This window comes from Esox lucius, chromosome 10, assembly GCF_011004845.1.
Source record: "Esox lucius isolate fEsoLuc1 chromosome 10, fEsoLuc1.pri, whole genome shotgun sequence".
Taxonomy (NCBI): Eukaryota; Metazoa; Chordata; class Actinopteri; order Esociformes; family Esocidae; genus Esox; species Esox lucius.
Genome location: NC_047578.1, coordinates 9896961 through 9923762, shown reverse-complemented (window position 1 = coordinate 9923762; position 26802 = coordinate 9896961). Strand labels below are relative to the sequence as shown.

The 26802-nt window shown below is 44.5% G+C and overlaps 1 protein-coding gene across 1 annotated transcript; it reads right to left on the bottom strand.

Moving 5' to 3' along the window:
• Positions 1-954: 954 nt before the first annotated feature.
• Positions 955-14779, bottom strand: itgb8 (integrin, beta 8). Its single transcript, XM_010873326.3, has 16 exons — positions 13970-14779; positions 10566-10651; positions 8733-8901; positions 8479-8585; positions 7988-8127; positions 7706-7871; positions 6810-6968; positions 6603-6698; positions 6246-6326; positions 5396-5539; positions 4307-4721; positions 3883-4105; positions 3584-3687; positions 3220-3321; positions 2101-2261; positions 955-1975 (listed from the first exon to the last, which is right to left on the bottom strand). Exons 1-16 carry the CDS (start codon positions 14067-14069, stop codon positions 1847-1849), a joined length of 2382 nt encoding a protein of 793 aa, XP_010871628.2. The 5' UTR covers positions 14070-14779; the 3' UTR covers positions 955-1846.
• Positions 14780-26802: the final 12023 nt, after the last annotated feature.

The following is a 26802-nucleotide window of genomic DNA, read 5'->3' as shown; positions in this document are numbered from 1 at the left end:
CAAGGTGGAGCTGCTTGAATTCTTCATCATGAACTCTTCTTCATGTTCCTCAAACCATTGCCAAACAGTGTGGCAGGGCACATTATCCTGCTGGAAGAGGCCACTGACATCAGGGAATACCATTACCATGAAGGGGTGTACCTGGTCTCCACCGATGTTTAGGTAGATGGCAGGTGTCCAATTGACGTCCACATGAATGCCCGGACCCAGGGTTTCCCAGCAGAACATTGCCCAGAGCACCACACTCCCTCCACGGGCTTGTCGCCTTCCCACAGTGCATCCTGGTGCTGACACTTCCCCAGGTAAACGGCGCACACGTACACGGCCGTCCACGTGACGTCAAAGAAAACAGGACTCATCGGACCAGGCGAACTTCTTCCACTGCTCCAAAGTCCACCTCCGACGCTCATGTGCCCATTGTAATCGCTTCCGACGGTGGACAGGGGTCATCGTGGGCCCCTCTGATGTGCGGCTACGCTGCCCCACGCGCAGCAGGGTGTGATGGGCCGTGTGTTGTGACACGGTCCTCCTGTAACCATCACTAACATTTACTTTGACTCGTGCCACAGTGGACCTTCTGTCAGTTCCGACCAGTATGCTTGCCATCTAATCTACCCAGACCTTGACCTGTGCCCTTGTCAGGAGATGTTATTCGCTTGGCCTGTGGGTGGTCATAATATTTTGGCTCATCAGTATGTATTTAATAAAGTCACTCAAAATACACACATTTTCAGTAAGTGTAGCCAAAACACGTGAAACAAAGTTGTTTTGGTCTTACTTAAAAATGAGGCTAAATAAATCGTACCAGTCAATTAAAATTCTTGCTAGCCTAAACATGATAAGGTGGCAAGCACACCTAATTAGTGTTTCTAAACTAAATAAATTAGCAGCTTCTCCTTAAAATGCTGCATATAGAAACAGTGACAATGTAATTGATTCTTTGTTAATAATTAATAGTTTTGTTTACTGGAATTTATTCAGACAAGATGTATTAGAAATGAATTAAGGAACATTCAGGAGCCAATCGAGAGCCTCAGTAGTTTAGGAACCAATCAGCAGCAGCCCCAATAGTTAAGGAACCAATTAAAGATCAGTAGTCTGATGCCACACTGTAATTCTACAGTAGTAACAATGCTAGTGCAAATCTGTACTATACCTCTTCACATAAAGTATGCCGGTTTTGACAAACAAGCATTTCATATCACATTAAAGAGATTCAAACTGTACAGTATAAAACATCGGAGAATCTGACAATCGCCGTGAAATTCTAGTCATACGCACACAAAATTAAGAAATCAAGTCGATTCGGTGGCACTGGGTCGAAGGAGTTTCACATATACCCATTACTGCTGGTGCTAGTCCGCTGTCTTCCATCTATCCGTGTGTCCTTCACGCCTGTCCACTAGGTGGGAGGCTAGCATAGGTTGAGCAGTGATGGAGGGAGATCCAGTGAAGTTGTAGTGTTCTCTGTGCTTGCTGTCCATTGATAAACATTGATAACCAACGCTGAGTACCTTTCAATGGCTGCCAGTCCAAAAAGCCACCGATAATTACATCATAAAAAAAGGCTGTGTGGAATTGTACCCTGTCCAGTTTTCTTCCCCTAACCTGGAACTAGTGCTTGGAGAGGTCCTCATACTCACATTACCGTGCCAGTGTTTCATATTTCAGAGTAAGTGTGAGGTGGTCTAACCCCTGTTTGAGCACACACTCACACCTATCAATAAAATCAGAAGAAATGCCCAAAAATATGTAAAACAAATGTACTCTATGAGATGTGTCACAAAAAGAAATAAAACAGAAAATGCTTTTCTATACCCGTCATATTCATCTGACCCTCAACCCCTCACTGCCAGGGTTCCCCCAGGGGCATCTTAGGAATGGTGATATGCATCTCCATTGGCCGGTCAGGTCCTAGGGGGTGGTCTCTCCGGTAGGATACTGTCTTCTCATTGGTCGTTGGGATATATATGTCCTTTGATAAAACATGCAAATGCAGTCAAAAACACACACACGCACACACAGCAGTTCCTGTGTGCGTGTAGTCCTGAGTATTGGAGTATCTTACCAAAAGATGTATTGATTCCCAGACTGTCTTACCTTGCCAGCGGAGTTAAATTGCCGGTTGGTGGCGCCACTGTGTGGAAGAGCTCGTCTCTGCAGCACCAGCACAAGCACCACCAATATCACCAGGCCCGGGAGAAAAGTCAGCACACACACACTGAGGAACGTCCCCATGTACCGTCCACTGGACACACACTCTGAAGACACACACACACACACACATGGTTGTATTTATCTATTGTAGTGTATAGAAACACAGACACAACTCGTCAATATTTGACCTTGGAAATGTCTAGAAACACACACACGTACACACGTTTGTATACTGTCCTTGTGGGAACCAGAAATATTATTCCCTATTTTCTCTATCCACTATACCTAATCGTAACCTGCCACAGACACAGACATTAACATATGTCTACATCTATCCCTGAACTTAACCCTACACCTAAAGCCTAAACTTAAAACGAACACCAGTTCAAACAATAGGTTTTACCCTAACCCCTGACGTGAAAGTAGCAATTTTCCTTCTGGGAACCTGCTGAAAAAAACCGGAATTGTAAGGTTATACTATCTTTGGGGGAAACCCAGGACCACGCACAAAGACTGCATGGACTCATCCATCCATCAGACAATGACAGTAAAGTTCTACCAGGACATTTATGACTGTTGCCATGGAATTTTGGCTTCCGCACCATGAGTGGGAGTGTTCCGGAGTACAGGACAAGAAGGGAACAGAGAGAGCGGGGGAGACGCCAGAGAGTTGAGGGGGGTCAGGGAGGCGCCCAGGGACATTCAGGGGCGAGTTGTGGGAGAGTCAGCGGGGTTCATGGGGGAAGTAAAGGGGAGTCAAAGGGAGTAGATGGGGAGTCAAAGGGTGTAGAGGGGAGTCAAAGAGAGTAAAAGGGGAGTCAAAGGGAGTAGAGGACGAGTCAGAGGGGTGTTCTCCGAGTGTATGTAACTTAGAGTGAGACAGTGGCGTTAATGAGGAAATGTCAAGGTGACGTCAGACTTGTTGACTCAACACTGGAACATGGTGTGTGGGTCTTCATGTGTGTGTCAACCACAAGGTTCTTACATTTGTCCTTTTCAACACACATAAGTGAGTCGATGTGAAAAGTACATGTGTTTCAGCTTGTGTTGTGGTTCTCTCACCAGGCTGGGTGTTGATGTGTAGCTGAGTATTTGCTGTGTGGAAGCGGTAGTGACAGTTGTCTTTCATGTAAACACACTGTCTCCACACCCCATCTATTGTAACTGGAAGGAAGAAGGATGACAGGGAGAGACAGAGAGACAGAGAGAGACAGAGAGACCGTGAGTATTCATGTATATCCCATCATTCATCCCATCATCAAAGACCCTCATGATGTTTGTGTGTTTTTGCGCGGAGTCGGATGGCCCCTGTAAGACACTGCATGCATCATCCAGCGGTGACTAGCTGATCTATGTTGTAAAATCTGGCATGCATCATCCAGCGGTGACTAGCTGATCTATGTTGTAAAATCTGGCCCCACTGTACCTGCGACATCACTGACATAACCGACCAATGGGGTGCAGGTATGGTTGCACTGCCACGCCGCATTCTGAGACAGACCGTGAGACAAGTGGCAGTCTATGCACATCCTGAGAGAGGGGGAACACGAGAGAGAGGGAGAGGGAAAGAGAGAGAGAGAGAACAAGAATGAAAGACGTGGAGAGGGAGCGAAGGAGGAAGTGATTACATGAGTGCTTGACATGACGCGATGAACCGTGTTTTAGCCTGGGTCGTCTGAACGCCATCAAGTAGGATCGTGTTAGCCCGCTGAGCTAAAGCCTCACCAGTGTGACTGGCAGGAGCTGAGGCAGGTGGGACATAACTCGCAGAATGTTCCGGAGTGTCGGTAGTCGTCGCACTCGCACTTGCCACACACACACCGGCCACGCCCGCTGCAAAGCAATCCATTGTCAAGCGAGCAGGTTGCTGTGGAAACCGGGCACCCGCAGCTCTCCCCTGTCCAGCCGTCCTCACACACACACTCGCTGTGCACACACACACCCCGGCCTGGCAGCGAGAGAGAGAGACAGCGAGAGACATTTGACAATCACCACATACACAGAGAATTTATTGTTTAAAACCTCTGAAGTGCAAAACGTACAAAATAGGAGTACTATTTTTGTTTGTGTGTGTGTGTGCGCGGTGTGTGTTTGTGTGTGGGCGCGCATGGTGTGTTTGTGTGCGTGCCTGGCGTGGTGTGTGTGTTACCTCCACACAGCTTTCCTTGATGGTAGGGGCAGGAGTAATCGTCCATCTCACAGTACCTTCCGTACGTTGTCCCCAGGCTGTGTCTCTCACACACACACCTCCCACACACACATTCTCCGCGACCGCTACAATCCACGCCCGACCCGTCTGGACGACAGTGCAGCTGCCCCTCGGATGGGAGCGTGTCTTTATGGCTGTGGTTTCTGTCAGCGGCGTCGGCTTGACACTTTGACTGCTGCTCGGTTGTGTCGTCGTGGCAACTCCGATCCGGTCCACAGTGACAGCGACACCTCGAACGAACCTTGACAACGGTCGATTCGTTGTAACCCACGGGCCTGACGAAGACCAGGACCGCGTCGTCTTCATCGCCGTCGTCGGGGCAGGAGCGCAGGCCGATAGCGACGTTGAAGTAGACCTGCGTAGAGCGGTTGACTAAAGGTTAAGCAGTTGAGGCATCGTGATGGACAGCCGGTTGGAAGCCCTACTTCAATGGGAGACTGTGCAAAAAACTCTGACTTTGCTCATTACACTGTAGCCTGTCCAATAACCCAGAAGCTTTTCAGACATAATAACGAGAGGTCTGTTGGTAATCACAGGACAAGCTAATTTGTTGAGTCATAATCTACTCAGATCTGATTACTCCATAACAGGCCTATGTCAGTATGAACAAACACAAGCACACAAGCGCACACACACACACACACACACACACACACGGACATAGACACACATGCATCTACAAACACTGATCCACCAAGACTTGCTGGTGTTCATGTGCATGTTTCACCATCCCAGCTGGGCCCAAACATCAACACAAGGATCTTAAGAACAATAAGATATGACATTGGCAGGGATATTTCAGGCTCCATGAGGAAAACAGCTATTTCAGCCCAAGGGTTTAGGCTCTGGGTTCAGTATACGGTTAGAGTTAGAATGCGGGTTAGGCTTAGTGTTTGGGGGAAATGTTAAGGAGTTAGCGTTAGGCTTAGCAGTTAGGGAAAATAGGATTTGGATCAGGAATACTGTTCCCCCAATACCAGTAAAACCTAAAGTGTGTGTGTGTGTGTGTGTGTGTGTGGGCGTGTGTACCGTCTGGTTGGGCTGAACATTGGAGCAGCTGTGGTTGTCGTGGGATACAGATCCTACCGGACAGAGAGGAGAGACTCTGACCAGGAAATGCCTGAAGGCTCTGTCCTCCACTGACACTGAGACCTGGACGACGGACAGCAACCTCTACAGTACAGACAGACAATTCTTTATTTACATGTATTCTTGTCCACTTGCTTTGGCAATGTAAACAAATGATTCCCAAGCCAACAAAGCCCTTTAAATTGAAACTGAATAGAGATGTAGCGCGGGAGAAATGGAGAGGGAGACAGAGTGAGAAATAAGGTGAGAGGGCCAAACCGAGCGAGAGAGGAAGAAAGGAGCGATAAAGAAATAAAAGGAGGGAGAGAAAAGGAACAACATTGGGGGAGAGAGAGAGGAAGTAATAGAGAAGGGATGAGAGTGGGGGGGAGAGAGAGAGAGGCAGAGAGGGGGAGAAAGACAGAACATGTCCTCAGAAAGCCTCCATTGTTCTCCTGTCCTCTGATCAATAGAGAGGCTGACGGGGGGGGGGGGGTCTAAAAATAGTGTCTTTGTATTTATCAGTGATTAAACTGTGTTACCTTGGAGACGGGATAGTCTTAATAATGCCAGGCTCTGTTCTGCAGATTCATTGCGTGTGTGTGTGTGTGCGTGCGTGTGTGTGCAAGCCTGTAGAGTCAGCAGATTCCCATAAAGAATAATGGCTTTCTTGTGCCCTGGGGCGAGATCGAGATTAGAATGGGCCATGCCATACCCACCCACCCCTCCGCCCACACAACAACATCCCGATCCCACTAGTGTGTGTGTGTGTGTGTGTGTGTGTGTCGGTTTGCGTGGGTGTATGTGTTACCGTGTAAGCATCCACCACCAAGTCTATAAGGTTAGGTGTCTGGAACAAGAGATTGGAGCCTGGTATCAACCTGATCAGCTCCTAGAGAGAGAGAGAAAGAGAGAGGAGAGAGGAGTGGAGAGAGGGAAAGAGAGAGAGGTAGAGAGACAGAGAGAGGAGAAACAGAGGGAGGAGAGGAAAGGGAGAGAAAGATGTCAATTCCAAGGCCAATGAAACACAGTATCTGGGACACTCATTTTGAGACAATGCTGATATGATGGGTTTGTGTTCTAGAGAAATCGTGTCAAAGAGAGTGTTGTGTACGTGTGTGTGTGTGTGTGTGTGTGTGTGCGTGCGTATGTGCGTGTATTTCATTACCTCATACCACTGATACTGTTGCTGTTCCACAGCAAAGAGAGAGTAGATATGGTTCTCCAGAAGCTTCTCGGCCAATTGGCCCAAACTGGGGTGGTCCTGACCGACAGATAGGACGAGTCAAGATTCTATTGAGTCCACGTTGGTTTGTGTTATCAGCGTGTGGTGTCTGACCTTGTGTGTGTGTGTGTGTGTGTGTGTGCACCTCACCATTGAAGTGCTCTCCGTGTACACGTTGTTCTCCATGTGACAGAGGCCGTCGTGGGGTCTGACTATGCCGGCCAGTCTGCCGTCCAGGGCCAGGTGAGAAGGCTGGTCCGTCATCAGCAACAACAGACGCTTGGCCTCCCGGCGCCAACCCACCACATCCTGCCAGGGGGACAGAGGAGAGACAGAGAGGGAGGGGGGGGCGGGGAAAAGAAAAAAGCAGGGATGTAGAGCAAGGGAGATGAAGGAGATGAGGGGGGAAATGAGGGAGGGGGGAGTTGAAGGGGAGGAAGGGGGAGAGATTAATTTCTATTGTCTAAGTGGCTGCTGACCAGTCATGACGGGTTAATCCAGTCTGTTTGGGAAAAAGTGAGGAGAGTTTGGGGTGACTGTGTTCCTACCCCCTGCTGGCTCTGACTCCACAACGTCCCATTCCACGCCAATGCTGTCACTCGCCCTGAGTGTGTGTGTGTGTGTGTGTGTTCGTGTTTTGGGACTGATAATTCCCACAGTGTAAAGCAAGGAACGTTTGACCTTTTTGCAGGTTAGAGGGAAGGTTAGGGGACACAAATCAGAGTTAGTTGTGACCTTTTCGCAGGTCTGGGGGAAAGGTCAGGGGACACAAATTAGGTTTAATTGTGTCCCCACAAGGATAGATTCAGAAATTGTGTGAGTGTGTGTGTGTGTGTGTGTTCGTGATTCAAATACCAGTGAGGGAGCAATGTAGCACAACCCAGTGCTGACTCAGCAAGTCACCATTATCCCTGAACACACACACACACACACACTGCCCTGCTTAGCGAGTCATCCCATGGCTGAGGCAAGGGAAAGGGGGTCTGACTCATTTAATGCACTACACCCACACCCATAACCACACCCACACCCATAACCACACCCACCTGGCAGACAGTAGCTTGCAGCATAGCGTCCAGCCCTCCCTCAGGTGTGTCCATGTTGCCAGATATCCTCTGCCTCTTAATCACACGCGTAAACTCGGACATGTTCGCCGTCATACTAAGAACATGGTGGAAGCCATGGGCCGGGCGACACTTCACCTCGTAGTCACTGAGGGAGACGAGAGAAGAAGAAACCCAGTCAGACAGTCAGTAAAAACCAGTCGGTCAGCCTGTCAACCAGTCCGTGGGGGGCAGTGTGAACGTGCGCGTCCGGTGGACCACTACCTGCATGGGTTGTTTATCTTGGAGGGGTGTACGTTGATGTAGGGAGAGACAGGTTTGTCAACGAACGAGCCGAATCCCAGCCGCAGGTCACTGGAATACTCGCCCATACGATGAGACAAGGCCACGCCCACTGTCTTCAACTGTGGAGAGTTGCACAGGGCACACCCAACCAATAAGCGGGCTTTAGCGATTTATTGTACTGTTTTTGCACGATGTTACTGACTCACCTCTGTGAGTCTCTGTTTGGAAATGCGTGGTTGCACTTGTGGTCTCAAGTGCAATTCGCGTACGTGCAATAAATGCTCGCAATAAATAAATGTGGGTGAATATTTAAGTTTTACAACATTTATGACTGGAGGTATTCCGCTAGCACGGCGTCGACTGATGCCACGTCGGGCCCGGCGCTTGTGACTCAAACGTTTTTCTCGTGTTCACAAGGCCGGGTCCTGCAAGGTCAAGCAGGCGATGTAGAGAGCAAGCCAATCACACACCTGGTCCAGGTTTTCCTGCATGGATGCCGACACGTCCACCAGGTAGTACAGGTCTACTGGATATCTCTCTAACTGCCGGACTGCCACCGTAACCCTGGCCTCGGACCCTGCACACAGCATCACGAATCAGTGGCCTGCTCACTCCACCCGGGCCAGGCAGCAGTGAGGACAGTGTGAAAGGACAGGCCCGTGTGTCAGCGGCGTTTGTTCACCAACCAGCCACGAAACGGCGAGGCCGAACGCTACCCCCTTACCTGGTCTGACCGTGACCGTCACCTCGGCCGGGGACACCTGAGTTCTTCCGGTCGCTGCGTTGACCTCCACCGTGACCTCCGGATGCTCTATGAACTCCGGGCCACACCCCCTCATGGCCAGGGTTCCTGCCAGGCCACAGCGCACTCCCACCGCTCCGTCCAGGAAACCCTGTCAGGGGTCAAACTTTATTTATACCACCGTTCTTCTGTGGTTATTTGGCGAGTCACGTTTTTGCAGGTGTTAGCATCTTTCAAATTATGAAGAGGGGACATTCGACTCATGGACTTGCTGTATTGGAAGTTCTGACCCAGGACTTAATGAAGCATTTGAACAATTCAGCAGGACTTCAGTTGTTGGTTAACCAAGATATGCACCCATGTCTTTCGATCCCTGACATTAGGGGATCACATCCATTTAAATTCACTGCCTAAAGCATTGTCTCCCAACCTTTTTCAGTTACTGTACCCCCAAAATGTTTTTGCACTGCTTTCAGTACCCCTGAAGTACCCCCTCATGTTAATTTCACTAGTAAGTCTATGGTGTCATGAGTGTTTTCAAGTACCCCCTGTGGAGAGGCCAAGTACCCCCAGGGGTCCTAGTACCCCTGGTTGGGAGCCACTGCCCTAAAGGATAGAAGATTACTATATAAATGTTTTAATACACTGTTACTATAAGGGATGAAGTGGAAACACATGTAAGCATGGGGGACAAGTAAGCTTTTAATTTAAATGACCACGTTTTCTCACGTATGAAAAGGGATTGTAATCTTTCAAATTGCCTGAGTACAAATATGATTGACTTTAACGCTTATGTTTCGTATAGCTAAAAAGAAAAGATGGAGGATATAGGACGGCGTGTGTGCGTGTGGGTATGTGTGTGTGCGTGTGTGTGTGTGTGTGTGTATGTTTGAGTGTGTTGTAATTGTTGTTTTAAAGCTTGGCAGTGCCCTGCAGTCCCATAACACAACACCGACACTAATCCAAGTAAAGAGAGCGACTTCTGTGAATGGGATTGTGTCAACTGTGTCATGCCTTAGGGCTTTCCGGTGGCTGGTCATCGAGGATTAAAGAGCTGATAGCCTGGTACAACAGACACAAAACAACAAGCCACTAGTATGCAACGTTAGTACTCCGCCAAAAAATATCACCACCATTGTAGCTCTAAAACATATCCCGGATATAAAAGGATAGGTATTTCGGAGCTTCGGTAAGACGATTCTAAACAAGCTGCTTCCAACTAACCTGGAAAATGTCATTGGGCAGGTGACCACACGCTCTCAGAAAGCAGATTCCAAAAGGGTTCTCTAGCTGTCCCAGTTGGGGAACCCCTCTGAATAACCATTCAGGAAGCCTTTTCTTTTCCGAAGAATGCAGGATCAGACCAAAAGCTGTTAGTTTTCAATAGTGGTCAGCTCCGGCCACTGGCTACATGCCTGTGATCTGAACCACAGTCAGACAGGGACTTTCCTCCCACCCAAGCCCAAATTAATGGCACTAACTGAAACTGACAGTGGGTTGAAGGGGCTTTCACACTGAGGTAACCCACTTGGAGAAAGGGTGAGTGGGAGGGGTGCTTTCCAAATCACACAGTGCTCAAGGTCTAAAAACCAGTGACCTAGGCCATTATATGTTGTGTCTGTGTGTCTGTGTGTGTGTCTGTGTGTGGGTGTGTGTGTGGGTGATATCTTTCACGCGCTATTGAACACACACATTATACACCTCTCTGAACAACATCAGAGAGTGTCGGCTTTGCTAAGGGAGGGGGAATGCTGCACTCCTCCATGTTTGTTTCCCAGCACCCTCTTCACTGTCCTCCATCTCACTCTGCCCTACCTCCTGAAAGCACCAGGAACATAACGGCCCGCGCTGGAGGCACTCTGAACACGACAAGACAGGAGGAGACGAACACACACTCACACCTGCAGAAGGAGAGAGAGAGAAAAGGCAAGATAGGAGAGGATTATTACAAGAAACACTGACTGGTTCATCAGTCATTAACCATGTAACAGGCCGGCCCTGTCAACTGCCGTACTTAAATCAGGAAATAATTAACAACAACAGCTTACTGGGGGTATGCTTGTGTGTGTGTGTGTGTGTGTGTGTGTGTGTGTGTGTGTGTGTGTGTACGTGTGTATGTGTGTATGTGAGTGTTCACGTTTTACTACACTCGTGGGGAAATATGTAAAACCTTTTTGAACTAGGGTTCAGGTTTGATGTAAAAGTTACCCTTGGGGTTTATGCTACAATCGGGGTCCGGTGTTAATGGTTAGGGTTAAGAGACAGGTTTAGGGTTAAGGTTATGTTTTTGGCATTTAGGTTAAGGTCAAGTTTTGGAAACTAGAATTCTGAATGGGACATGTTTTTGGTGCCCCCATAAGCAAAATTCTTAAAATGTCAGTGTGTGTGCAAACTGATGCTTCAGTCTAATTTTGTCACAAATTTGTATTAAAATTATTATTATAATTCTTCATTATTTGAATAATCAAAAGACAAAACATGGCTGGCATTCTATGTGGTGGTGCTTTCTACAATGATCCAAAACATAAAGAAAACCCTTAAGGTCTTGGATGAAAGATCATGACCTGAAATAAAAGATCCCAGACTCAGGCATCTGTATCACCAGTCATTTGAAATCCATTGATTAGGGCCTAATGAATCTGTCAGTTCACATATTTCCTTTAAAGAATTGTAACACAGAAAATATTAGAGATTGTTGCACATTGCGACTAGGAGAAAGGTAAAGAAAAACAAGAATCAGAGGAAAACAGTTTTTCACGTTGGAGCAAGCCTTTCCTGTGACACCCAGTTCATTCCACTCCTTTCTTTTTACAACCAGCGTGAAAACCATGACCCTTTTACCTTTTTCTTGGCATTGATTTATTAATCTATGACTTGATCACTTGGTTTATGTTAATAATCCTTAGGTTTATATAAACAACATAACAGATTATGAACATAAACCAGGCAAAAAGGCAGCACTCTTGTCCCAAGCAGTTATAACTCTTTCCACATGCCTTGTGTGAACATAGGGTGTCCAAACACAACCATCAACGAATGCTATCTGATACGTGAGTATTTAAACAATATGTATGAATCCACGAGCTAGTTATCTTTTTTTGGATCTGCAGTCCCAGCTTGTTTCTATTACGCCACATTCTCCGAGACATATTGAAGAAGACTCTAGACGCTAGATTATTTTGTTTTGTAAACTTGCAGATATCGATGGCTCAAGAAGCCACATTTTCGATAGAGATGTTGTTATCTGAAGAATATAGCCTATTCAGACACACAGAGACCTAAACGGCATTCCATCCATAAATACCTTTGTTTTTCCTAAAGCATAGTGGATGTTCCCATGGCAAAGGCCAATTCTGAGACCATATTTGGGCATATGGTAAATATTCTTCTCTTCAGACTTTTTCGCCTGTGCTTTGTGTCACTGCATAAACTCACCACTTTGAGGTTTGTCAACCTGTGGCTAACAGACCACACACTCCTCTTAGACTGACTGGTGTGCAGGAGAATGTAGGCTGTACGAGAAATACCCCAGGTTTCAGTTTGAGTCATTCGTGAAATAATGAACGATTAATGGATTATAATAGCAGCTCCGACCTAATTACAGTGCCAGTAATAGCTAGATTACACAAGATATATTAGATACATCCATAACCAAGAAAGGATTACTACAGTGTACTCTAGAATAATACAGTACTACAGTGTACTCTAGAATAATACAGTACTACAGTGTACTCTAGAATAACACAGTACTACAGTGTACTATAGAATAATACAGTACTACAGTATACTAAACACACTCAAAAATGGAAGTACAAAACAAGAACAGTTCTGTACTTATAGGTACACTTTTGAAGAATTTTCCCTCAAAGGTACAATGTTGGTCTTTATGGGGACAGGGGAGAACCATTTGACTAACAGAAATTGTACAGTGTGAATCAAAACAAAATAAAGAACACATTTGTACCATTTCAACCCCAAGGGTAGGGGCTGCATTAGACGCTGCAGCACTGAAAAACGTGTGTAGGTCATTTGCTGGTACAATTTGATAAGGTACAAGAACGGACTGGCACTAAAGGGTACACAATTGTCTCTCAAAAAGGTACCCCGCCCCCCAGCTACAAGCATTTGTACCCTTGTAAGTACACACCGGTACTTGTATTTCTGAGTGTGTAGAATACATGTGTAATTCTGTAGTAAACTGCACTAGATAGTAGAATATCATACTAGACTCTGCACTATTCCTTTATCATGAGGGCTTTGGATTGAATATTGGAGGGCATTGTATAAGTCAGTATTAATAGCCTACACACTTCAGTATCCATTGATTGGCCGGTTTGTGTGACTATTCAAAATAATGCGTTTAAAAATAACACAAAAACTTTACACGTTTCCCTCAAGTTAAGGATGTGAATCGATACTTTCTGGTATCAGTCTTTCTGGTATCTCAAATACAACATTTTGGATTACATAGCCAAAAGAAGAAAAAACATACTTCACTATCCCAATAATTAGCTACAGAGGGCACTGTACATCAAGAAAACACTAAAGGTAATACTGAATACATCAGCAGAAACACTAGAATTAATACAATGGTATTAATGGGCACCAATAGATTGATAAGCATTGATAAACTCATATTTATTAATAGAAACATGGACGTTTTGTGTGTGTGTTTGTGAAGGCTTGCTTTACTTACCTTTTGGGGACTAAAAGAAAAAACAAAAAATGTCAGACTGTAGGATTTTCGGGCATAGGAATTAGGTTTAGGATGAAACTTCCCATTAGGACCAGGTTAAGGCATTATGGGTTAGGGTTAGGCATTAGGGATAGGTTAAGTTAAGGTATACTTTAAGTTATGTTAAGGTTAGGTAATTGAGGTTAACGTTAGGGTAATGGTTAAAGTTTGGGTTCGGGAATATGGAATTTCATTTTCACGTACCCGCAAGGTTAGGACTGGGAGTGTGTGTGTGTGTGTGTGTGTGTGTGTTTGTGTGTCATCGTAGTAGACGCGGACCAGCAGATTGACCAGCCAGAGAATTGACAGGAAACACGTTGACATCTTTACCTGACGTTAATTTATTCTTAAAGATAAATTATTTCATTGAAACAATAATGACGTTAGCATGTAGGCCCTGCATTCAAGACTATCCTGCATTGATTCATTCATTCATTCCATTGGACCCTTTCTGCCTACCTGCCCAGTATATTCTATCACTCACCGGAATTAGATCTCCCGCTGGTGATGTTGGCGGCCAATATCACGCAGAACAGCACGCGATGTAGAATCGAGTTACAGTATTTACGTATCCAGGAAGTCATATCCACGCCTGGGGCAGGCTGTAGGAAGCCGACCAGCTCGAGACACCGGTGACACGAAGGCAGCAGCTCCGCTCACCGGCTACTGCTGACAACCTCAAAAAACGGGAATGAACCGGGAAATACAGTGTCTCCAAGTGAAGAAGAAGCAGCACCGGGAATGCACCGCGCGTCGGCGGGGCATTGTTGTTTGTTTTCTATTCACCCAATAACCTTCCAAAGAGTTAGTCTATTCCCAGAAATCAGCTTCACATGGGATTTACCGGCAACGCCATTTGAAGTGCAAAGGAAAAGTGAAAAAGAGACCCCTGTCGTTCCCCGTTTCTAACGCCCATTCGTTCGAGGCTGCAGCAGGTGTAGTAGCGTTTTCTGTGTCCCCGTCACATTTTATGCGTCCGGGGAGAGATTGAGCCCGTTCAAACGACATGGACCGGCATCTCAGCTCGCGCTGGTTGCTCCCGTGATTCTAGCTTTTTTGCCAAGAAGATCAGCATACGCTGACAAAAGGGATTGTAATGCACCGCGTGAGAAAATATCCCTCTCACTCTCCGTCTTTCTTTCTCTCTCCCCCTCCATGGGTTTTGTTTTAACCCGCGCACTGACTCAGGCACCGTCATGGCAACAAACGCGAAAGGCTTCCCACACAGTTGCAGAGAATGAGGGTCTACTGTAAAAATGCATGTGGTTATTCTGGTTTAGTGGTTCGCTTGTGTCATCGTGTTGTGTCGTACTATTATGAGTTTAGTAATGAATGGAGTGTAGTTAGTCTTTTGTAAAGAGAGATGTGGGGACTAGGAGTAGCCTCAGCCAACCTCTGAACTAAAGCAGGAGCCAGAGGGAGTTGGGAAGTATAAGGACAGAGTGGGAAAGGAGAACAAAGGTAGAGATAGAGGTCAAAGAAATGTGATAAGGAGAGACGAAGAGACACCTGATGGAGAGCATGGGAGCCTAGTCTCAGAATACCTAACCACTGTGGCTGACCCAAATCTATCAAGACAGGCCACCATAGGCAGACAGGGCCCTTGAGAGAAAACCGGTTATGTGCACACTGCCTGTAAAATTATATGAAAATTGAGCTTTCACATCTGTGGTTTATTATAACTGGAGGTTTCGAATCCTGATTGCTGATTGGCTGATAGCCGTGGTATATGTAAGCAATAAGGCACGAGTGGGTGTGGTATATGGTCAATATACCACACCGAAGAGCTCTTCAAAGGCACGACACAGCACTTAGCCGTGGTATATTGGCAATCTATCTCAAATCACAGAGATGACTTACAGCTCTTATAAAACGGTTACAGACACACTTAGAGCAGTCATAAGTGACGTGATGAGCGAAGGGAGATCATTAGACAGTGGGAAAGAGACAATGTGATTGATTAAGAGGCAGACAACATGAGAGAGATAGATAACATGAGACAGACAACGGGAGAGAGACGGTGGAGGACAGAAGAACAGAGAGAGGAAAAGGGAAAGAGAGACTATGGGAGAGGCAGTGCTATTCAAAGAAGCTTTTGATTCATTTTGGCGTTAAGGTCTGGTGCACAAATGAATGGAAAACAGTGTTGGGGGAAACCTATGATATATCTATGATATTAGAGCTTTCCTTGGGACTGGGTGGTGAGACCGGGATGGGGCTTTTCTTGGGATTGGGTTGTGAGACAGGGATGGAGCTTTCCTTGGGACTGGGTTGTGAGACAGGGATGGAGCTTTCCTTGGGACTGGGTGGTGAGACAGGGATGGAGCTTTCCTTGGGACTGGGTGGTGAGACAGGGATGGAGCTTTCCTTGGGACTGGGTGGTGAGACAGGGAGGGGACTTTTCTTGGGACTGGGTTGTGAGACAGGCATGGAGCTTTCCTTTGGACTGGGTGGTGAGACAGGGATGGAGCTTTCCTTGGGACTGGGTTGTGAGACAGGGATGGAGCTTTCCTTGGGACTGGGTTGTGAGACAGGGATGGAGCTTTCCGTGGGACTGGGTTGTGAGACAGGGATGGAGCTTTCCTTGGGACTGGGTTGTGAGACAGGGATGGAGCTTGAGTTTCACTCTGTGGTTGAGTGCAACATTGCCATCCAATATTGCACTCCGTGGGATAAACACAAAATTTTGACAATGCATTCACAATTATGGAAATCTATCCTCAATGCTTAGTGCAAAATAATGCATGTGTCTCTGATTTCAAGCGCACACACACACACACAAAGTTGGTGACAGTAATGTGTGTGCTTGGCTGTCAACCGAGTTTTTGTGCACGCCACTGAGAAGGTGGCTAATGCAAGGTTCCATTCTTTTAAAGGACTGGGTTGTGTGCTGGGTGAGCCCTGTAAAAAGAATAGAACACTGTCACTCAGGGAGTGAGAACAACTGAAACAGGTCTTGAAACTTCGCTCACCATGAACTGTTGATTACACCACATAGCCATTTTACACCCTTATTATTCCCTCATTATTGTCACTGCTTGCTATTTATTTAATTTTACCTTTATTGAACCAGGCAACTCAGTTAAGATCAAATACATGATCACTTCTCAGAAATGTGTTTGTTAGTAGCTTAAAGTTTAAACAATGCATCTCATATAGTAGCCACAAACAGGCCTAATGTTAATTAGCATGTTACCAGGAACAAAACAGCTTGCAATAGCAATGCAGTTCGGATATTGCACAGGTATGTTTCACCTTTCACTATAATGATGGCATATTCTTAATGCTTACAATGTATTGTTTTCTATTAAAAATATTACATCTTCTTGTGACAGTTGTCTATGTGTGGGGATAGGCAGACTTTGCAATAATGCTACATTTATTCAATAATCTACATCTTTCTTAACCTTCTACATTTACAAACTAGAAATTATGACGTCACTAAAAGTGAGTTCCCCCACCTACAACAAATAGCACTACATCCTGTATACACCATAGAGGAAAGCAGACAGTGTTCATGGACACACACACACTTGGTTTTACCATCAAGGTGAGGACTGGCAATTTAGTACCTTTAAAAATAACTATTTCAATGTACCCCTAATCCTAACTTCAACCATAATGTTACCCTAATCTTAAACTCAATAATCTAACCTTTTTGCCTCAGTTTAACCTAACACCTAAACCTTATCCTTAATGCCTAAATTTTATCCGAAGTCAAGTTAAGCTTCTTGTCAAAGTGAGGACATTTGGACAGCATGATTATCCTTTGCTTTACTATTGTACTGAGGACACTAAGTTAGTAAAATGGGAATACAGACACACACAAATGTTTGACTATACTACTGCGTTGGCCTTTCTTTACCTATTTTCCCTAGCTCCAAACACTAAAAAACTAAACTTAACCATCACCCTGACCTGAAGCTTTATTCCTAAAACCCTAAAATCTAACCGTGACTCATTAACCAAACTCCAAGTGTCAACATTAATCTTGATTCTAACCATAAACCTTCATATAACCCAAACCCTAAAATGTGTGTACTTTATAAGTGTGGACCGGCAAAATGTGTTAACTTTTCCGGATTCACCATGGGTTACCATACTAGTGATAACTGGGTCACCCATACAGTATATCACCACACACACTTCAATTATACTCATAGTGGGCCAATTTTCCCCTCACCCCGCAACACTCATTGTCAATTATGGTAATGTTACATTACACACAGTGTGTGTGTGTGTGTGTGTGTAGTGGATTGGACAAAGGCTGGGAACGTTGATGAGGGTCTGTTGGACAATGGGTGTTCTTGTCCCCCTGTCAGCCCCTGTCGAGAGGGGGAGAGGGGGAGAGGGGGATGGTCTTAAAGAAAATTTGGGAACAGGAAAAGAGGGAGAGAAAGAGAGAGCAATTCACACAAACCCTCACTAACCTCTAGTAATTATGGTGAAAGCCGCCATAGAGACCTAGGACCTTTTCACACTACGAGAAAGAGAGCATGTTGAAAGGTGACTTTTTTGACCTGTTAATTTACATGACCTTTCAGTCCACATTGGCTGACCGCTAATAGAAAAGACTGTAATGGCTCATCACTTCATGCACCAGAGAAATTCATACGGCTACTGCAAGAAGAGGATTTCTGCAGGTGTACTTCGGTAGGGGGGGTCGTATATGGCCAATATTCCATTGCTACGAGCTGTTGTTAGGCATGATGCACTGAGGAGTGTCTGGATGGAGCACTTAGCCCTATTCCCAAAATCCCTGAGATACCTTATTGCCATCACAAAACCATTCATCAACACAATTAGCACAGTACAAAGTCATTCAGTCATTGGCTAGAGACATAAACTACCTGGCCTATCAGTCATAGGCTAGAGACCTAAACTACCTATTCTATCAGTCATAGGCTAGAGACCTGAACTACCTATTCTATCAGTCAGGCTAGAGACCTAAACTAGCTATTCTATCAGTCATAGGCTAGAGACCTAAACTACCTATTCTATCAGTCATAGGCTAGAGACCTAAACTTCCTATTCTATCAGTCAGGCTAGAGACCTAAACTACCTATTCTATCAGCCATTGGCTAGAGACCTAAACTATCTGGGCTGCCAGAAATCCCATCAAAGGACTATTATGGAACTACTACCATCATTTGTTGTGTATACATACTGCAATATACTTAAGTTTCTGAAATGTAGAACTGAAACGTTCTTTGATCTGTATTAGTCCTCTTCCTCTTTCTAGTGTGAAAATTAAAACGGCTCTTTAAAAGGCCAGTCTTAACTCTCAGTCATGTTTTTCATACAAGACTTTGTTTTCCGCTGAAAACAAAATAGGTGTTTTTTTAGCAGAATTATATACTCTGTTGGATACTATTTTAGGCAAATAATCAAAGGTCACCAGACAGACAAAACTCAGTAACTAAAAGGTTATTTCCCAAATATGCAGAGTTCCAATACGGAACTAAACAGTCTGGATGTTTAGAAAATAGGTACAGTACCAGGTCCCTTCCTGTTCTGTACCCCTGAATGCAGACCAGGGAAACCCTGTGGTCTCTGACCAGTCACCACCATTGTCCTGTTAGTGTTACACCCATCCTTATGCATGCAAACACAAATAAACACACAGATGTAAAGTTAAACCACCCCTGTCAACATCAGTATGGGGGTTAACCACAATGACCCTGTCTCTGTCCCAATGTCGTCATAAAAGGCACAGATGACGGCATTGTTAAGGGGGAGGGAGCATAAGTCCTGCCTGTCACAATCACCAAGTGTGAGGTTCACCGCAACCACTCTGTGTCCTTTAAGAGTGCCATCACATCCGTTCATTATGACCCTGTTGCAGGTGTGTCAATCACAGCATGAGAGGCTCTTATCGTTCAAGAGGAATGTCTTTGGAAGGAGAAGCAATGGCCATATTGTGGTCGCAGGCACAGGCAAGCAGGCACACAATACACAACGCACACACACACACACACACACACTCTTGTGGTTGTGTTAAATGTGGTGAGTTACCAGCAGCAGACATTCTAATGAATGGACATACGTCTGTATGTTTGTTTCTGTGTTTTCTTAACTTAACCTCATCCAAAGACATTCAGCAGCAGCAGCTCCAAACCCCCATGTCATTCTGCTATACTCGGACTTACGCCAGACAGAGAAATACACACTTACAGATGTGGCCTCAACTTGACCCCGCTCACCGCCACTGGAAATGGTTATGTCACTAACTTGCAAAATAAATACAACTGTATTTTGGCCTTCCATAGCTTCCTGTTTCACTAGGTCATAAAAATGTGGTAACAAACATATCAAATGTAATCTAACGCCACTGGGGCAGGCAAAGGATTTGGAAATGAAAAGAGACTAATGGTTTTTGACCTTCATGAATTAGGCCATGAATATAAAATAAAACGGGTAAAAACCCTGATTGTAGGCACAGATGGCCTAAATATAAAGGCCTAAATATACCACTAAATATACCACCTACCACTATTACCACTAAATATACCACCAACCACTATTACCACTAAATATACCACCTACCACTATTATCACTAAATATACCACCTACCACTATTATCACTAAATATACCACCTACCACTATTATCACTAAATATACCACCTACCACTATTACCACTAAATATACCACCTACCACTATTACCACTAAATATACCACCTACCACTATTATCACTAAATATACCACCTGCCACTATTACCACTAAATATACCACCTACCACTATTACCACTAAATATACCAGTCAGTGGAACAGCGATAAACCTCCCTGGCATAGGAAGCTCATTCATTTTAGCCAAAAATATGGTTGCATCTTCTAGGAGACTGAAACATGGCAAGTGAATGTTCCAGCATGACAATGAACCCAAGCCCTTGTTGAAATCCACAGCAATGGCTAATGGCTAATTGTAAAAACAATTAGATTCTGTACGGAACGATGGTCAAAAATCCACCTAATACATCCTACATATTGCTCCTTTAATGTTTAAACAGTGAAACATCTAATTTCCCGAATAGTGAAATTAAAATCTTCAGGGACTCATCTGTTGAATTAATCGAAATATCGAAACAAGTTTACTTTGAATCACATCTCGCCAAGCCTTCTTCATAACACTTTTTGATCAACCGGGAGGTTTCTTATAGCATACACCACTGATGAAGAACTACGTTTCCCAGCAAACAACGTCGATTTAGCTCACAGGTGCCTTTTGGGGGCCCTATGCAAAATGTGATTTGGGGCCCCCTCTCCCCTTATCAGTTGGGGGCTCCCAGCGGTCAGGGGCCCTACGCAACCGCTTATGTCACATTTGCCTAGAACAGGCCCTGCCTGTCATTGCTGGTACGAAAGTAGAGATTTTGTCAAGTCCAGTCTCTCCTGTGACAGACATAAGTGTAAAATCTATGATTTATTTAATCTGTCGTGACATACACAACAGAACCATTTGAACTTAATACACTTTTGTGAATCAGAGAGACTGGACTAAGAATGTACACGGGAGTCATTAATGAAATCTCACAACGCCTTATTCAAAGTCATTTGTGAACACAGGATTTTTGTCCACACATACTCCCAACAGCTATGGTGTGTGATTGCTCAATGTTGAGATAGTTTGTGGAATGCTTTCATGGTTGAGGTGGGAAACGAGCGGTAATTCCCGTTACGGCTAACCCTCGCTTAGCCATCTGTAAAAACAAAAAGGTTATGTTATTCAACATTGAAGGTCATACAAAAGGTCATGAAAAACTTCTCAAGTCTTAAAATACATTATTAACAAGCACTTCATGGACAGTAACAGTGAGGAAAAAATATGTTGAGGGTTTTTACTGAAAGAAGTGGGCTGGATTCTAACCCTGCAGTTAGTATGTGTGCTTACACTGTTAGAGACCCATGGTACTAGCAACGCTAGGACTGTTTGTTTTATTCCAACATGGGAACTGTTCAAGGAATTATGAATATATATGAAGTCACTGCTGTAAGTTGGTCTGGAAGGGAAAGGAAAAGTGAAATGTATACATGTAACTTAAGCAGTTGATTGTACCACACCGTTTCCCAAAAAGTTGGGACGCTGCAAAAAATTGAATGCAATGATGTGCAAATCATTTATCTTTATATTTAAATGAAAATAGTATAAAGACAATATAACACAAAGTGTTTTAAAACAACCCAATCCAAAGTCCAGAAACCAGGGCCAAACAAAGGCCAAAAGGACGGTACATGAGGTCAGGCAGAGGCAAAGATACAGAAGGACTAAAGCAGAGTCGTGGTCAAAACACTAATCGTACACTGGTAAACACTACAATTGAAGAGAAAGAAAGACTCAGTAGAGTGACACATAAACACAGTACCTCACAAAGCTACAAATAGAACTGCATCTATATCGAAACTGATAGAGAGTTCTCCTTCCCCACTAAGTTACAAATCGTTGTTGATATGAGGAATGCATTTTCTGAATTTTCTCAGTCTCCTCCCAATTGGACTTTTAATATCTCACTCGGCACAGCCAGAAGAGGACAGGTCACCCCTCTGAGCCTGGGTCCTCTCTAGGTTTCTTCCTAAAATTCGGAGTTTTTCCTAGCCACTGAAATTCAAAACTACTGTTGTTTGCTCCTTGGGGTTTTAGGCCGGGTGTTCCTGTAAAAGCACTTTGTGACAACTGCTGTTGTAAAAAGGGCTTAATAAATACATTTGATTGATTGATTGATTGATAGAGAGCAAGTGAACAGAAACACAGGTGAAACTCATTAGGACTAACACAGGGAAGAAGGCTACATTCAAAACAACACTGAAACAATGCTACAAAGACAAAATAAAAAACACAAGACAAGACAGGCAAACCCTGCCCTCACAATATCGAATGTTGAAATTGAGAAATGTTATCGTTTTGGGAGAAATGAATGCCCTTGTTGAATCTGATGCCAGCAACACATTTCACAGTTGGGTCAGGGGCATGTTTACCACTGTTGCATCACTTCTTTTAACAATACTCTGTAAGCCAGAGGTGTCAAACCGGCTCCATGGAGGGCCAAGTGTCTGCAGGTTTTTGCTCTCACCTTATTCATGATTGATTCATTTGCTCACTAATTGGTTAGTTTCTACCCTAACCTGGTTGTTTAGGTCTGAACTGGGAACCAATTTATAGGAAAAACGTAAAACCTGCAGACACTCCGCCCTCTGTGGAACCGTTTTGTAACCACTGCTGTAAGTATTTGGGAATTGAAGAGACCATTTGCTGTAGTTTTGAAAGTGAAATGTTTTCCCATTCTTGCTTGATACAGGATTGCAGCTGCTCAACAGTTCAGGGTCTCTGTCATATTTTTCGTTTCATAATGTGCCAAATGTTTTCAAATAGGGGACAGATCTGGATAGCAGACAAGCTAGTTTAGCGCCCGGACTCTTGTACTATGAGCCGTGCTGTTGTGATACATGCAGAATGTGATTTGGCATTGTCTTGCTGAAATAAGGAAGGCCTTCCCTGAAAAATACATTGTCTGAATGGCAGCATATGTTGCTCCAAAACCTGTATATATTGTTCTGCATTAATGGTGCCTTCACAGATTTACTCCACTGTACAATGTGCTGTTTTATTGCTTAACACAATGCCACAGATATTGCAGGTTTTGAGGTGGCGTGTAATTAGCATGCTGACAGCAGGAATGTCTGCCAGAGCTGTTGTCTACCATAAGCCACCTCCACTGTCATTTTAGAGAGTTTGGCAGGATGTTTAACTGGCCTCACAACCGCAGACTACACGTAACCAGACCCAGGACTCCCACATCTGGCTTCTTCACCAGTAGAAACGTCTGAGACAAGCCATCCGAACAGCTAATGATACTGTGCATTTGAGCAACCAAATAATTTCTCCAGAAAATGTCAGAAACCATTCCATGGAAGCTCATCTGCTACTAACATCCAGACGCTACTCATCATCCAGGGTCTTGACTTGACTGCAGCTCAAAAACATAACCAGCATCAGTGGGCAAATGTTCAATGGCCACTGGCAAGCAGGAGAAGTGTGGTCTTCACAGATGAATCCTGGTTTGAAATGTACCGTTGGTTTCAATCCTGGTTTCAAATGTACATATGGCATTGTGTGGGCAAGCGCTTTGCTGATGTCGAAGTTGTGAACCCATTGTGGTTCTAGGTACTATGATTTTTAAATAATGAATTTGCATTTTATTGCATGACATAAGTATTTGATCACCTACCAACCAGTAATAATTCCGGCTCTTACAGACCTTTTAGTTTTTCTTTAAGAAGCCCTCCTATTCTCCACTCATTAGCTGTATAAACTGCACCTGTTTGAACTCGTTAACTGTATAAAAGACACCTGTCCACACACTCAATCAAACAGACTCCAACCTCTCCACAATGGCCAAGACCAGAGAGCTGTGTAAGGACATCAGTCTCATAGAAAACCATTAGTAACACACTACGCCGTCATGGATTAAAATCCTGCAGTACACGCAAGGTCCCCCTGCTCAAGCCAGTGCATGTCCAGGCCCGTCTGAAGTTTGCCAATGACCATCTGGATGAACCAGAGGAGCAATGGGAGAAGGTCATGTGGTCTGATGAGACAAAAATAGAGCATTTTGGTCTAAACTCCACTCGCCATGTTTGGAGGAAGATGAAGGATGAGTACAACCCCAAGAACACCATCCTAACCGTGTAGCATGGAGGTGGACACATCATTCTTTGGGGATGCTTTTCTGCCAAGGGGACAGGATGACTGCACCGTATTGAGGGGAGGATGGATGGGGCCATGTATCGCGAGATCTTGGCCAACAACGTCCTTCCCTCAGTAGGAGCATTGAAGATGGGTCGTGGCTGGTTTTTCCAGCATAACAACGAACCGAAACGCACAGCCAGGGCAACTAAGGAGTGGCTCCGTAAGAAGCATCTCAAGGTCCTGGAGTGGCCTAGCCAGTCTCCATACCTGAACCCAATAGAAAATCTTTGGAGGGAGCTGAAAGTCCGTATTGCCCAGTGACAGCCCTGAAACCTGAAGGATCTGGAGAAGGTCTGTATGGAGCAGTGGGCCAAAATCCCTGCTGCAGTGTGTGCAAACCTGGTCAAGAACTACAGGAAACGTATGATCTCTGTAATTGCAAACAAAGGTTTCTGTACCAAATATTAAGTTCTGCTTTTCTGATGTATCAAATACTCATGTCATGCAATAAAATGCAAATTAATTACTTAAAAATCATACAATGTGATTTTCTGGATTTTTGTTATAGATTCCGTCACTCACAGTTGATGAGTACCTATGATAAAAATGACAGACTTCAACATGCTTTGTAAGTGGGAAAACATGCAAAATCGGCAGTGTATCAAAAACTCCCCACTGTGTGTATATATATATATATATATATATATATAATCAATGGCCCAGGGCTACAGACCCCAGGGGCATATTTGGAATTGATTGTTTGTAACATTGGCACAATGTTTGTTTGCTATCTTTGATGTTCTTCATGTCATGTCCACTCTAGGAAGTAGCTTAGCCTGATCAAAATGTCAGAAAGAAAGCAAAAGAAAAACACAGAAATTCAGTATTTTGGTAAGCCCGACAGCCAGCTCCCAGTTCCAGTCAGCTGCCGACTGGGTGTGAAACAGCCACAACTGCCTGGATGACAAGCTTGTAGCAACAACTGGGTGAACTGCCAGCCAGAATCACGTGGACCACCTCAAAGTCACACCTTCAGCAGCTGATCTCACTGGGAGGACAAAGATGAGTCAACTTCTTCAGGTTTAATATTAGCTATGATGGGGACAGACTGGATGTCATTCACATAGTTCTCACATACAAATGGTCAGGAAATAGGCATCGATTTAGTTTACCCTGGCCTACTGTACAATTCAGAAAGACTTTGTCCTGTGTCCACGAAATACCGAATTTCAGATCACTAATTACATTTTAGGTGCAGGGTGCTTTATTCATGTTTTGAACTGAGCCTATCGGGAGGGAAGTGTCACATTTGCTAGATAAATACCAGAGGGGATATTGGGCTTTGATGTTCAGGTGGCACTACCTGTGCGTGTGCATTTGATATGTAAAGACCAAATTCAGCAGAGCATCATTGTAAAGGAACCGGCTGATCAGTGATTTTACTGGCGCTTGACTTGCGTTGGAGTTTTTCAGAGCGCTTCACAGGTACTTTTGCAACATAGCACGCGTTAATGTTGTGAATTGCGTTCACTCTCCACTAGTTTACGAATCCTGCATAAAGTATGCACGTGTTTGTTTCGCATCGATGGAAATCTCTCTTGCGTTTCCCTCCAGAAAAAACATTGAACAAGGCCAGTGGCGCCTCCCCAAACTCTGACCCTCTTCTGCAATTGATCCTGACACATATCCACTGGCTACACCCTGCTTGTAATATGTTATGTTTTCATTATTTAATGCTTTTGCTAGCCTGAGCTAATCATTGATGTCATCTTCGGTTGCTTTTCCATCAAAACATGTTGTAAAAGTGGATTTAAGAAACAACTTTCGTGCTCTGCAAAAATAACAGGTTTCTCCGGTTGAACTTTGTGGATAAACGTCTCCCGCCACTTTGATTACCGCATTCCTTTGCCCATGATTCAAGTAGCCTACCTTATGCATTTGAATTTGGGAATAATTTGAAAAAGACAAAAGTATTTGGTTGAGGCCAACCATCCATCAGGAATTCTACTGTTCACAGCCCCCCATTTTAACCCCATTCTTACCACAGTTCAGCCTAAACATCCAAGGAAGGTGCCTCAACAAGCTTAGGTGTGATTTAGTGTTAGATCAAATGCCTGCACACCCTGCAGATCTACATATAACTGGTGCATATACAGTATCTCACAAAAGTGAGTACACCCCTCACATTCTTTAAAATATTTGATTATATCTTTTCATGAGACAACACTGAAGAATTTACACTTTGCTACAATGTAAAGTAGTGAGTGTACAGCTTGTATAACAATGTAAATTTGCTGTCCCCTCAAAACAACACAACATACAGCCATATATGTCTAAACCACTGGCAACAAAAGTGAGTACACCCCTAAGTGAACATTTCCAAATTGGGACCAAAGTGTCAATATTTTGTGTGGCCACCATCATTTTCCAGCACTGTCTTAACACTCTTGGGCATGGAGTTCACCAGAGCTTCACAGGTTGCCACTAGAGTCCTCTTACACTCCTCCATGACGACATCACGGAGCTGGTGGATGTTAGAGACCTTGAGCTTCTCCACCTTCCGTTTGAGGATGCCCCACAGATGCTCAATAAGGTTTAGGTCTGGTGACATGCTTGGCCAGTCCATCAC